The sequence below is a fragment of the Crotalus tigris genome, unplaced genomic scaffold, assembly GCF_016545835.1.
Source record: "Crotalus tigris isolate CLP2741 ecotype Arizona unplaced genomic scaffold, ASM1654583v1 scf7180000024374.3283719, whole genome shotgun sequence".
NCBI classification, from domain to species: Eukaryota; Metazoa; Chordata; class Lepidosauria; order Squamata; family Viperidae; genus Crotalus; species Crotalus tigris.
In genome coordinates, this window is record NW_024100544.1 from 2,023,795 (window position 1) to 2,037,774 (window position 13,980).

General features: G+C 38.5%; 1 protein-coding gene across 3 annotated transcripts in view; it reads right to left on the minus strand.

Annotated features, from left to right (window-relative positions):
* SLC35F5 (solute carrier family 35 member F5) overlaps window positions 1-13,980 on the minus strand; it is a 42,667-nt gene that overhangs the window by 6,391 nt on the left and 22,296 nt on the right. For all 3 annotated transcript variants that reach the window (XM_039328213.1, XM_039328212.1, XM_039328214.1), the window contains 6 exons: window positions 8,121-8,202; window positions 6,831-6,918; window positions 3,071-3,135; window positions 2,576-2,680; window positions 2,282-2,441; window positions 588-678 (listed from right to left, as the gene is read on the minus strand). In XM_039328213.1, the coding sequence (XP_039184147.1) occupies window positions 588-678; window positions 2,282-2,441; window positions 2,576-2,680; window positions 3,071-3,135; window positions 6,831-6,918; window positions 8,121-8,202 (591 nt within the window). The remainder of the gene's footprint in view (window positions 1-587; window positions 679-2,281; window positions 2,442-2,575; window positions 2,681-3,070; window positions 3,136-6,830; window positions 6,919-8,120; window positions 8,203-13,980) is intronic.

A 13,980-nucleotide genomic window follows, 5' to 3' on the forward strand; every position in this document is an offset into this window, starting at 1 on the left:
GAACTTACAGTGAACACCATGGGCATCTATCTGAGGCTTTCTGAAAATAGTGGGTTTGTGTTATAGTCTTTTTGTTGCTTGCAAACACCTGTGCTTTATGAATGGAGAGTCAATTTGGTGTAGTAGTTAATATGCCAGTCTGGAAAATGGGAGACTGTGAGTTCTAGGCTTCTTTTAAGCATAAAAACTGTCAGGGTCACTTCAGGCCAGTCACTCACTCACAGCCCAAATCACTTTACAGGACTGTTGCGAGGGAAAATAGGAGGCAAGATTATTAAATATGTTCACTGCCTCAAATTATATATAAAAAGATAGGATAAAATAATAACAAGAACAGCAACAACAACATTAAAATTTTTTGATGGGCTAGCAAATCCTATTGTCTACAATTAAATACATTTATTTTTGCAACAGCATTAGAACTCTTTTTTGTTCATGAAGATTCCACTAGGAATTTTTAAGATTTTCTTAAATTTAAAACATAAGAAAGTTAATTTGGTTTTTAATTTTAAAAAATTTGAATTTTAAAAATTTCTATTGGAATTTCCTATTATATTTACCACTGCCTTTAATACAATTTGCATTACCTTTTGCATGCATATGTCAGCAATTATGGACAGAGGTATTGTAAGGCTCAGGGCAAGTGTTCCTATCAATGATGAGGTAAGAAAGCAGCCCCTGGAAAAATGTTAAAATACAAAGACTTAAAAAAAAAAAAAAAAAAAGGCACAGAAACAAATTTCACAAGTGTATACCAGAGTTTTGCAGAATTTGTAGGTACTTTGGTCTAGTTATACTTAGGAAACTCATAATTTTCGTCTTAATTTATTGATCAGATCTTTCTAGTCCTACCATGTATTTCTGTTTAACACCTTAATTTGCATATCATATATGCTAATTTGCCACACGTGTCATATCAGGGCTTAGTGAAACCTGTCAAAGAAGTAAAAGGGTAACTATCTCCTCCGCTAAACCTCAAGATTTTCAGTTAATGAAGTCTAATGTTATGCATCTAGAATAACTGATTCCAAAAAGTGTACTTGCTATCTGTAACTGCTGCTAACATATACTGACATGTTTCAAAGAGGCACTCCTCATTTAGCAACCACAATTGGGACCAGGAACTTAGTGAAACTGCAACTGTGCTTATGACCTTATTTCAGCTTTCCTTTGATTTACAGATTTGCAAGGGTCATAAATGAGAGGACTGGCCACAAAGTTATTTTTTCAAAACCATGAGTGGTTGCTAAATGAGGTAGTTGTTAAACAAGAACTACATGTATCTGTCTCTCTGTCTGTCTCTCTATCTATCTCATTTCTTCAGACTCAGGCTAAGGTATTATGCCAAAGATATACTGTTCTTATCTTTATAGCAATTCATATACCGGTATGAAGATTTTCACCGTTTACTGATTGAATGACAATCTGGTGAAAGACTAAGTCATCTACATGCAGAGATAGCAACACTTACACAGCCTTATCCTCCAAATGTGAATATCCATAATTTGATTTTAAGGAATCAATTCAAACTAATTAGAAAATGTTTGTAAGATATGTCTAGACATAATGGTTCTGTTTAAAAAAACATGCACATGCAGATAGAACTTAGTTCTTTTAATTATGGATAAACTTCTCCTTCTCTTCTGTTGCCATTCATCTATGGCCAGCTATCTTCTCCAAGCAAAGAATTGGCAATAAAATTGCACCTGCTATTATTAAGTTGATGTAATTTGGCTTCATTTGTGGTGTCCCTATAGCCTTAGGTTTATTGGGAAATGCACAAATTTCAAAATCGTACACTAGCATTCTAGGGTCAATCCCAATCACCTGAAATTAATATCCACTGAGTCTGGACAAGCAGCCACATGTCATATCATGTCTTATGTTGTGATGATTACTGAAACCATTACAATACACATTGTGTTAAGCAGTACATTAATATAGTTTGATGTGTTAACTCAGCCTTAATGTCTTGTTAACCAAATTGTGGCCATAATTTGTGGGTCCAACTGTAAAGGCTTTTTAAAATATGATTTACATACCCTGATATGTAAAATCACATTCTAGCTTTTAATATTTAATAAGCAACATTGGTCTGGGGAGATGGCAACAGAGGATGAAGGGAATGATGCTCTTCAATACACAGTATTGTATCATAATCAATACTTGGTAAAGACAGCAGTCTCCAAAACATACATTATGGAAAAAACAATTTCATCTGTTGGCCTTATAGTATATAGATTGTTGTTAAGAAACCTAATAATCAAAGCAACAAACATACCACAACCAGAGGAATTCAGACAGGACAGTTCCAACAAGGCCATTAATGACTATGCACATTAGGGTTAATTTATTGGGAAATTCAAAGACCTCAAATCCAGTATAATGGAGTAGGAAGAAGCCTGGCCAAAGCAACAGCAAGTTAAACAAGCCAACAAAACCTGCAGGAACAGAATAAACAAACAGATCACAACAAAGGGTTAGTCTTACATCGCAAAGTATACTTTGCAGAACCTAATCAAGTTCCAGATTCAATCCTAAATTGAAAAAAAGATGCCTTAAAATTCATTCTTACCAAAAAACATTGGAATATCGAGTTTATCTTCTCTGTCAACTTTTCGTTTTATCATAACTATATAGATTGCATACAGCATAGCTCCCATCAGAGACCAGAGAGATCCTGCAAATAAGGTAAAGCAAGGCATTGCCACTGGATTAATTAAATATAGTCTATTTGTTTAACAGGCTATTAAAGGTGTTTTTATTGAAATAAATAATGTATGCAAAATTAGAAAAATGGTAGGATCCTGCAGCAAATTATTTCACTTTTTTTTAAAAAAACAACAACCCAAGATTCTTTCAAAATGAATACTCTACTATAGACATTTACAGTATTTATTCAGAGGCATTTTTGCCTCTTACTCCTCATAATGGCATACAAATATCACTACAGATTCAGCTATTACAATTAACTTTCTACTCTTTATATATTTTTGTCATTTTTTTGAATAAAAACATAAAGCAATATTCCTCAAGCACTTCAAGTTAATGTGAAGAATTAAAAAAATACCTATTGTATCTCTTCCTGCCGATTTCTCAGATCCAGACAAATTCACAAGAACAACACCTCCAATGCTATTTTAGAAATAAAGCATTATATTCTAGTTAATTTAGTCAAACAGTTTGTATGGAAAGTGTTAACACTTTTGTTTATAATTGCCTTAATACCACACATTGTTGTATTTCAATGGTCCTCGAAATTATATATAATTTACATGGACTAAATAGCGAATTTTCTTAACATTACAGAAAAAAGAGTATTTTAAAGGAAAAAGAACAACATTTCTTTGCAAGTATAATGACCTGGAGAAGTAGAAAGGAAGATTATAGATTAGCAGAAACCATCTCCAAGTGCAGCACGTCAAGACAAGATGAAAAATGGGGGGAGGATTATGACATGAATATTTCTCTATAAATAACAAACTAGGCTTGGGATTAGCCACTTCTCAGGGGGTGAGTTCATACACCATGTGAAACTAATTATGGCTTATTTGAATAGACCATTAATCCATATACCATCAGTGATAAACCATGGTTTACGAATCAAAATGACTATACATTTAAGACAGTGGTTCTCAACCTTTTTAATGCCACGACCCCAACTGGTCGTAAGTCAAGGACTACTCAACCGGTCGTAAGTCGAGGACTACTCAACTGGTGCAGCACCGTTTGCAGAATGGGACTTTTGGCGGGCTCAGCAGTGCAGAGACAGCCTGGACAATTCCTATTGGCTTTTGAAAGCCAATACAATTAGACTCTATTCAAGAGAGTCTATTCTATTGGCTTTCAAAAGCCAATAGAATAAAAGGGAGTAGCACAGATAAAGAAAAGGGGGAAAAAATGGCAGACTGTGTTGTTTGGCGACCCCCGTGAAATGGTCGTTCGACCCCAAATGGGGTCCCGACCCATAGGTTGAGAACCACTGATTTAAGAGTTGACGGCTGAGCTTGGTTGCTTTGGTTCTGTTTCCATGTGCCACAGAGGACATGGCACTAGTATTTATATTGGGACGGGGTTTTTTTTCCTGCTTTTGGGAAAAATTAAAGTAGAAAATAGAAACCTTACAGAAGCACAATGGGTGCACCTCATTATTAAGGCGATCACTTTTTTCCATAGTGCTCTCTAGGAGAAGTCAAGCACACACAAAGCAAGCTGTGCAAAGTTTTGAAGGAGTGTTTCCCTTTCATGAAGGTCCAAGCACCACACTCCCAACCAGAACCTGCTTTACAAATCAATGTGGCCCTAAAAGCCAAGTTGGAAAAAAAAAACTACCACGTTGCTTCCCTCTGCTCCGCTTTACGGATTTGCCTCACTGCAGTACTTGCAGAGGTGACTCCTCCAGCTTTGATCAGCCTTTGCAAAGCTGCAAGAGTCATACTGCAAAGAGGAAAACACCCAGGTCACACAAAGTGCCTCACTGAAGCAAATTGCACAGACATTTTACTTCCATGAAGAGGATCACATCACCTGCATGGCAGGAGGCTCTTCACAGAATTTTGTCCAGCGTAATCTAGAATAAAGGGTTATATCCTTTATATCTTTTTATATCTTTTCCCTCACCACTTCTGATTAGGTGCCCATCAGGAGGTTAGTGCAAATATGGGTGAAACGGAGTAAGGTGGAGCATTCATGTTTGCAAAGTTTTAAATTCCTGTACGATTTCAACTCTTTTGATTTGCTAGAGATTACTGTCCGCAATAAATGAATGCCTGGGATGATTGGTGGGAGGGGATAACATTTGTTGTTGTTGTTGTTAATTGCGAAGTCGTGTCCGACCCATCGCGACCCCATGGACAACCTTCCTTCAGGTCTTCCTGTCCTCTACCAATGTAGCATATTGGACACCTTCCGACCTGAGGGGCTCATCTTCCAGTGTCATATCTTTTTGCCTTTTAGTACTGTCCATGGGGTTTTCATGGCAAAGATACTGGAGTGGTTTGCCATTTCCTTCTCCAGTGGATCACATTTTGTCAGAACTCTCTGCTATGACCTGTCCATCTTGGGTGGCCCTGCACGGCATAGCTTATAGCTTCATTGAGTTACACAAGCCCCTTCGCCATGACAAGGCAGTAATCCATAAAGGGGGGGATAACATTAAGCAATGTGAATGTGTATGGTACACAAACAAGCCTAGGATTATGAACTCTGCTCTTCTACATTCCTCTTCTAGTAGATCACAACACTTTTGCTCCCTGGGACTGGATTCACAGCCCGTTTTAAATCAATCCCATGATTTAATTGTAGAGAGTAAATCAATGTATTACATGATTAAATGTAATCATTACATTAAATCAATGTAGACCTCAACTTACGAATACCACTGAGACCACTGCTAAGCAAGGCAGTTGTTAAGTGAGCTTTGCCCCATTTTATGTCCTTCTTTGCCACAGTTGTTAAGCAAAGCACTGCAGTTGGTAAGTGAATCATGTGGTCGTTGAGCAAATCCAGCTTCCCCAATTTGCTTTGCTTGTCAGAAGCCAGCTGGAAAGGTTACTAATGATGATCATATGACCCCGGGATGCTGCAACCATTGTAAATGCATGCCGGTTGCCAAGTACCTGAATTCTGATCACATGACCATGGGGATGCTGCAACAGTTGTATGTGTGAAAACCAGTCATGAGTCACTATTTCAGTGCTGTTGTAACTTCAAACAATCAATAAATAAATGGTTGTAAATGGAGGCCTACCTCTATGTTTATCATTGTTCAAATTAGGTCACTGTTGTTTGTCCAACAAGTCACAGTTTTTTCACATGAAACTGAAATTGATGAGCCAGATATGAGATCCTAGCCCAGCCTACCCCTGTCCTAGCCAGTATAGCTAACTTAAAACAAACCATGCTTAGAGTGATGTGCATGAATATGATTCCAACCAACAAAAAGAATATAATTCCAACCAACAAACATTTACACAGGTATCCAAATCATGGCTTTGTTTGCACAGTATGGTTTACAGATAGTCCTTGCTTATTGTTCACTCATTCAATGACTATTCAAAGTTACGACAGCACTGAAAAAGATTTATAACAGGTCCTTGAAGTTGTGGCAAATCTCAGTATCCCCATAATTACAAGACTCCAAGTCAGGCCCTTGGCCATGGGTACGCATTTACAACTATCAGTCTCCCATGGTCATATATTTGCAGCCTTCAAGGCCAGCATCTGACAAGCAAAATTAGTGGGAAGCCGGGAGGAAGTCACAAGTCACGGTCATGTGACATCATTCTGAGGGTGACTTGCTTAACAGCCACAACTGGAACTAACATAAATTGGCATGGTCACTTATCTTTCACTTTGCATCCATATTGCTTAGCAACAGAGTTGTCGGTCACAATTGTGGTTAGTAAGTGAAGACTACTTGTATTTGGTTTTAATTTGTGTATTGTATGAATCCAGCCACCATAGTTTATTCCATAAAACATGGTTAGTAAATGTGAAACAATAGTTTAATATCACATGTGAACTTAATCTTCACAAAATTATCTGCTTTAAGAAGTTCACTTGGTAATATTAAACTAACAAAACTCAGATGGCTAATAATGCAGGTGAGACACGGCCCCTTTAGCAGGGCAGTGGCAATACAGAAGCAGTATTTCTAGCACATTCTGTAAATTACTTTCAATAATTTTTCATGTAACTGTATACAACTAGCTGTATCTAAAAATAGTAACAAAATCTCCACTACTAAATCCAACTATCTAGAAGAACATAAGAAAACTCAAGCCTGTTGGGGAGAAGAAAATTGAAGATTAAGGAGTCTATATTCCTACCTTAAAATGACAGCTAACAATTTTGAGAGGGTAAATCTATCTCCGCTATTACTTGGAAACACTGCAGCAAGGATTAAGGTAAATAATCCTGTGAAAACAACAAAAGAATACTGTGCATGATCAAATAAAAACAAGACTAAAAACATAATAATCAAAAGATAATGGTTAGATCCAGATTAAATGAAATTACAATGTAAAATCTGTTACAACATATTATATTGGATTTCTTAGTCACTTTATTTTATTAAAACAAAATACTAGTAGCATTTCTTTAAGTAAAGTTAAAATAATAATCCTTCTTTAAAAATGGAATGTCTCCGATTCGTATATATTTGTTACAGAAAGAAATGAAATCAAGTTAATTTTTATTTAACAAAGCTTTTATTATTATTTTTATTTATCTCATTTACAAATGAATGATGTTGGCTTTTGGAAAAGTATGAAAACTATACTCTTTTACATTTTGGAGACTGAGTGACACCTGGAACTGGATTTGATTTGTTAATTGTTTCACTACTAACTCTGAACACTTTAATTGTTAATTATTTAATTGCTTTCTATTTACCGACTTTATTTAGATCTGCTGATTTTATAGACCTTTGGCTTTATTTTGTTGTATACCACCAATAGGTGATTACAGTTTAGTAGCATATAAATCTTACACTGTGGTAAGATGGGCAGCCAATACATTTCATAAACAAACAAACAAACAAAATACCAATATATTCAAATTTATGCAAAAATGTTTTCTTAGTACTGTATGTTGCCCTGTTGATTTTTCTTATGTCCCAACGCTTATTCAGCAAAAGCAAATATTGCAGAAATTGTAATAATCACATAGACACTCACCTTTACTGTTACTGCCATCACAATATGGGAATCATTGCTCAATAATAATCAGTGTGGCTTTCAAAACAATCCCACTGATGAGCTGCTGAATAAACCTCTAGACCAGGGTTGTCAAATTCGCAACGTGTTGCGACATATCGCGACTTTTTTTCCCATTGCCGGCAATGGGGTTGGCGCGGTTTCGGCATGACACATCCAGCCCGTGGGCCAGCAGTTTGACACCCCTGCTCTACAGGTCTGCTTGTTGAACCTGAACTCTTAATAATGACATGGGCTACCTCACCCCATGGCTGCCTTTTTTAAAAAAAACAAACCCTTCAACATCACTCTCTCCCTCATTAAAAGTGATGCGGAATAGATAACTGTATTTTTCTTAAATATGCAAAGAGGCCATTTGAATGAAGCATGACAACAGTTTTAGAATATATCTTCATTTCTTACCAGAGGTTGATGACAGAATGTTAACTATCGCCACTTGAGTGTCTGAAAGTGCTTCTTGATAAGAGAAATTTGCCAAGAACCACTAGAACATGAAACAGTAGATATTAGCATAGCATTCAATTTCTTGTTTGAATAACTGCTTTGAAAATCAGAAAAAAAAACCTTGTAAAACATTTAAAAAGATTGCTTAAAAGATCAGAGCATAGCAAGAGCATACACACAATAAAATTGACCTGCATTAAGAAAAAGGAGAAGCTGAATTTACTGTAAACTACTCTTCTGATCCCAGAATGAAACCCTACAGAAAGATTAAGTCTACCTATTCTGATAGGACTTCTTCCTGTTCCAAGAAGGAAACCCTCCTTCAGTCACTTTAGAGCAGTGGTTCTCAACCTGTGGGTCGGGACCCCATTTGGGGTCGAACGACCATTTCACGGGGGTCGCCAAACAACGCAGTCTGCCATTTTTCCCCCCTTTTCCTTAGCTGTGCTACTCCCTTTTATTCTATTGGCTTTTGAAAACCAATAGAATAAACTCTCTTGAATAGAGTCTAATTCTATTGGCTTTCAAAAGCCAATAGGAATTGTCCAGGCTGTCTCTGCCCTGCTGAGCCCACCAAAAGTCCCATTCTGCAAACAGTGCTGCACCAGTTGAGTAGTCCTTGACTTACAACCGGTTGAGTAGTCCTCGACTTATGACCGGTTGGGGGTCACGTCATTAAAAAGGTTGAGAACCACTGCTTTAGAGCACTGGCTTCAACTGTTTGTAATAAAACTTTTCTTTTAACTACATAATCCCTGCAACTGCTTGCAACTGACAAGAGGAATGTAGACATGTAGGAAAGGACAATATCCATCAGTTATCACATCCTTATAGTAAACAGTACACTGAGGAATCTGACTTCCAGTTGCTTATACTGATTCCTGTCCCTGATTGCAAGGTGGGAAGGCTGAATCCATCTTTTAGGAATCTGAAGAATAATTTGCAGTTAAGCTCCACAACACTTTCCTCACCAAAAACAGAGTGGAGAACAAAAGTACATACTGCAGCAGTATTCTTAGAGAGGGAGACTAAAAATTAAAGCACCTTCTTTAAAACCATGTGACCAAAAGTAGCATCTGCTGAGGCAAACTGGTCTGTCTGGTAATGTCTAATGAATGTAGACAATTTCATGCATGCAGTTTGCTTACAGATGTCTATTAGCGGGACTACTTTGATGGTATAGCTGCAATGCTAGAAGAAAGCCGTTTCTTACTGTCAGAATATTTCAGCATAATGCATTCAAGTTGACAGTGAATTGTGCAATTCTCAAATTATCTCTTTTGTAAGAAAGGAAAAGATTACTGGCCTCCTGAACCCCACGGGAGCATTTCAAATATATTATTAGGACTCTTGACTGATAATGTGCTATCAAGTGGTGTCAATTTATAGTAACTACATTGGTTAAGTTTTCTACAAGAACTGTTCTTAACCTTTTGGGACTCTTAATGGTGTACTTGATGCTGTCATAACCAAGTCCATCACTTTGCTGCTGTCATCCTCTTCTTCTCTTTTCTTCCAATTTCCCCAGCATTATAGACTTATCACAGGAAGCAATAACAATTCCCATAATATCCCAATAAAGCAAGGTTGTCAAACTGCCAGCCCATGGGCCGGATGTGTCACACCAAAACCACGCCCACCCATTGCCGGCAATGGGGAAAAAGTGACAATATGTCATGACAAGTCACGTGAAGTTGCGAGTTTGACACCTGTGCAATAGAAGATAAACACAGGGTCGGCATGGATCTCTGAAGAAGTGGGGTATCTGAATGTGGCAAGACAGAGATGTCATTTGCTGAACAAAACATAAGGCAAATTACTTGTCTACACCAAAGGCCCCCAACCTTTTGGGCACCAGGGACAGGTTCCATGGAGAGAGAGTGTTTTGAGGACCAAAGGGGGCGTGGTTTTGTGTGCTGCCTGCATTCCACAGATTGGGGCTTTGCTTGCTTGTGCGGACCAGTTGCTGGCATGTTGCGGACCAGTACTGGTCCACAGACCGGGGGTTGGGGACCCCTGGTCTACACAATACATTTGTACCCTTCTGCTAGAAACTCCAGAATCTCATCATTAGTGCACCAAATCACTTGGTAGACATAGATGGTACCTGAGCATCTGGATATTAAGATGGATTCCACTGCCAAACCTGAAAAGCTGGAGCTCAGATCTTCCCACTCAATTTCCAGATATAAAATCCAGATAATGAATTGGGCCTTGACCCATTTGATGTCCTTTGTATTTTTAGGAAAAGATCTGTCAGCCATATATCCAGTCCTTTGCTTTATTTTAATGTTGTGAACTTTCTGTGTTCTGTAGAATCCGTGAGTGTTTCGTTTTTCTTTTCTTGGGAAAAGAATAATAGAAAACATTTGATGATCTTGTGGAATTCAGGTTGCCAAGCTTCTTTTTCTTCCAGCTTCTCTGAAGAGATGTCATGAGCATATTTAGCGCTGTGTAAAATTCATGAAAATTACCCATGGGAATGTTGGTGTTGGCCATTTCTACGTAGATATATTGGACCCAACAGAAATCTGTCTTCAGGGTCCTAAGCATTACCAACCCTAAAAACTGACTTGTTTCTCCTTTGATCTATCAGGGTTCACTTCCTATTCCTCTGACACACTGCCTAAAGTTTCTCAATTCTTCTGTCACTAACTTAACAATGTTACAAGGAATATTGAATCAAGTGTTTTTACTGCTGCTGCCAGCTTTTCTTGGTGTTATGAGGCTTCTAGCTACCATCGAGGTCACTGCTGCTGGCACTTAGTCCAGATCCATCTGCCAAAAGATCATCTTTGTAAGTGTCTCCTGGTGACATTTAAAATAGCTGCAACTGATGCTGCCCAATTCCTTGTTTGATGGGAGGATGGAAGAGGGTCACTGCAATTGGTGTTATCTGGTTCTTCAGGCTCTGCTTACTTCTGTTCCTCTTTGTTCACAATGCTGCAGGAGTTAGAGAGGGGCTGAAGATCTCTTTGCTTCTTTCGTTTTCCTAAGTATTCAAGGCCTTCCTGTTGTTTGCCTTAAACAACATGGGGAGATCTTTCACATAACCCCAGAGCTCTGTATTTTCCTGGATGCCATCACTACTGGTATGCTTCCTTCACTTAGCTAGCAGGACAATTAGGTACCCGCATGATTATACTGCCATGCACTCAGTTGCAGCGGTCCTCACCACCTCTTATAGCAGCTTCAAAGACTTCCTTCCTTCCTCCCCCCCCCCAGCCACAGATTGAAACTGAGAGGAAAATCCATTTGTTTCTTCTAAGCATTTGCTAGAAAAATGGAAAGGGGTTCTTTTATGGGGGTTTTTAAACTAGAAGAGGTAAAATAAAGCCTTTTTGATCAACTTCCTCTTCATTGACTTAGAAAAAAAGGATTGGGCAATTATAACACAAACAGAAATATTTGGCTAAGCTTCCCTGCCTCGAGTATATCTATTGACACCAGTCTTGGAACCTCTAGTCTCTCTTCCCTTTTGTAACTTGCTTTGAAATACATTTTTTTTTAAATAATAGGAAACTAGCACATGATTAGCAAAACACCAGTCTCCAACATCATATCCACTTGCATGTATACTTATTAGCCCTAAAGAAAATAGTCATCCTTTGAAAATAATAATAAGTAGCTGGCTGCAGCCCATTGTTTTATTTGCTAGTGTGCTGACCTGCTCAGAAAAAAATGACAAAGGGAAGGAGAAGTAGCTATAAAAGAGAATATAAGTAGCTCAGGAAGTATTCCCGAGCTTGAGGATTCCTTGATACTGAGTTTGTTTGTTTGCTTGGAGCTACTAGGTAACATCATCAGTGCTAGTAAATGAGGGTTTGCTCCCTCCTTATATATATAAAAAAGAAAGCTTAGGACTGTAAAGGTTGGAAACATTCAGAAGAGGCCTTCATCCTGCGGTGGATAGACAATGGCTAAAATAATGGTGATGATGATGATATAGTATATGCTGTTTATATACAGTAACTAAAGCATCCAAAACATCTTATATAAACCAAAAGACCCAGTAGCCCAAGAAGTAAAAACCAAGACTCATCCACAACATTCAGTATAAGGATTGTAACAGCCACTATGTAAGATAGTTAGGCAGAAAACTAACAGAACAGAGCCATGAACACCAGCTAGCAGTCAGAAAATAAGATGAAAACTCCTTAATCTCCCAACCCATGGACAGATTCAACTGTACTTTCAACTTGAAAACTGTGAACATCCTAGACCAGGGGTAGGCATGGCTGGCTCAGGAATTCTGGGACTTGAAGTCCACGAGTCATAAAAGAGCCAAGGTTGCCTACCCCTGTCCTAGACCAAGATAAATCCATAAATATTATAGAATCCCTGGAAACTTGGCATCAAACAAATCAACCAACAATAGACACATAGAGGTAAACCACATTTACCCATCATTCAAAACAGAGAATAAAAAAGCTAAGAAAAATGAGGACCCAGATTGTTGGGGGCAATGTAGATACATATATACATTGCTTACTGGTGAACACCGCTTAGAGAGTGCTTGCACTTAAAGCGGTTTATTTATAAATAAATAAATAAATAAATAAGACACCGCTCCACCATCCAAAACCCAAGGAGGGATTAAATCGGACAAACAATCATGCAGAAAACAATACCCTAGTCAAGGAAATACCAAGAAGAAAACAATACCCCCACCAACATTGACAGGGCAAGCTACTGTATGGATAAAACCTCATATTCACTAACATGGATAATGTCATTAGTCTGCAAGCAAACAACCAAACTCAGAGAACATTACGGAGAGGTGATAATTAGGAGGTACAGCGGCTAGAAGTGGGTGGCAAGTAGCTTTACGCTACATCATTATGTTATTTTTTTTCCCATTTGTGAATGGGGAAAACTTCCTCCTGCCTCCAGATAGTTTATGAAAATACTAACAATATGTATTATATATGGCTGCGAATGCCTACTGTAAAATAATAGTAATTGTAAATATACATCTAGATTAGACAGCTATTTTGCTATTTTTTTGTGAAATGCTCTGAATGATAGCAATCATAAACTGACTGGAACATGAAAATGCCAACATGTTGACTTCAAATCAGACAAAGTTAATTACATATCCATATAACTGTTCAATTAAAGTCCAGTTAATGGAGTTCAAACCTTTATAACAAATAGGACAAGTTAATCATGGCTAATTTGATAGAAATTAACTTGTTTCCTGGATTAAAGCCACTAAAAAAGGAAACGTAACTGCTGGAAAGCTTAATTTTTCAAGAACTGGAAAAAAACACATTTCCTTTTTCCAAATTGCTGAACAAATTTTCTGACATCAGAGTGAATTTATAGGCAACTTAAATTTGCAGATATATGTCTCCATGCTAGAATATAATTATATACATTTTGTGATGACTGAAATTAATGGAATGTATGTACATATCAATGACAGTAATGGCGAACCGTTTAGAGACCGAGTGCCCAAAAACCACCCTCCACCCGTCCCCGCTCCGTTGTGCCCGCTGGACCACCCACCACTTCCATGGCCTGCCACAGATCACCCAGGCAGCCCAGCAGCATCATAGTGGCCACGCCCTCCACCCGTACCCTGTAGCATTATCTACGCACGATGGGGTGCAAGGGCGGAGTCTTGCCCCCACTGCCCGGCTACCATGTCCTTGGCTGTGCAGCATTGCGTGGGCCGTGCCCGGGGGTGACTCTCCTCCGGAGGGCTGCTGGTGAGGAGGGGGCCGTGGGAGGAGGTGGGGCTGGGGCGACGGTGCATGTGCCCAGAGAGGGCTCTGAGTGCCACCTCTGGCACACTTGCCATAGGTTCGCCACC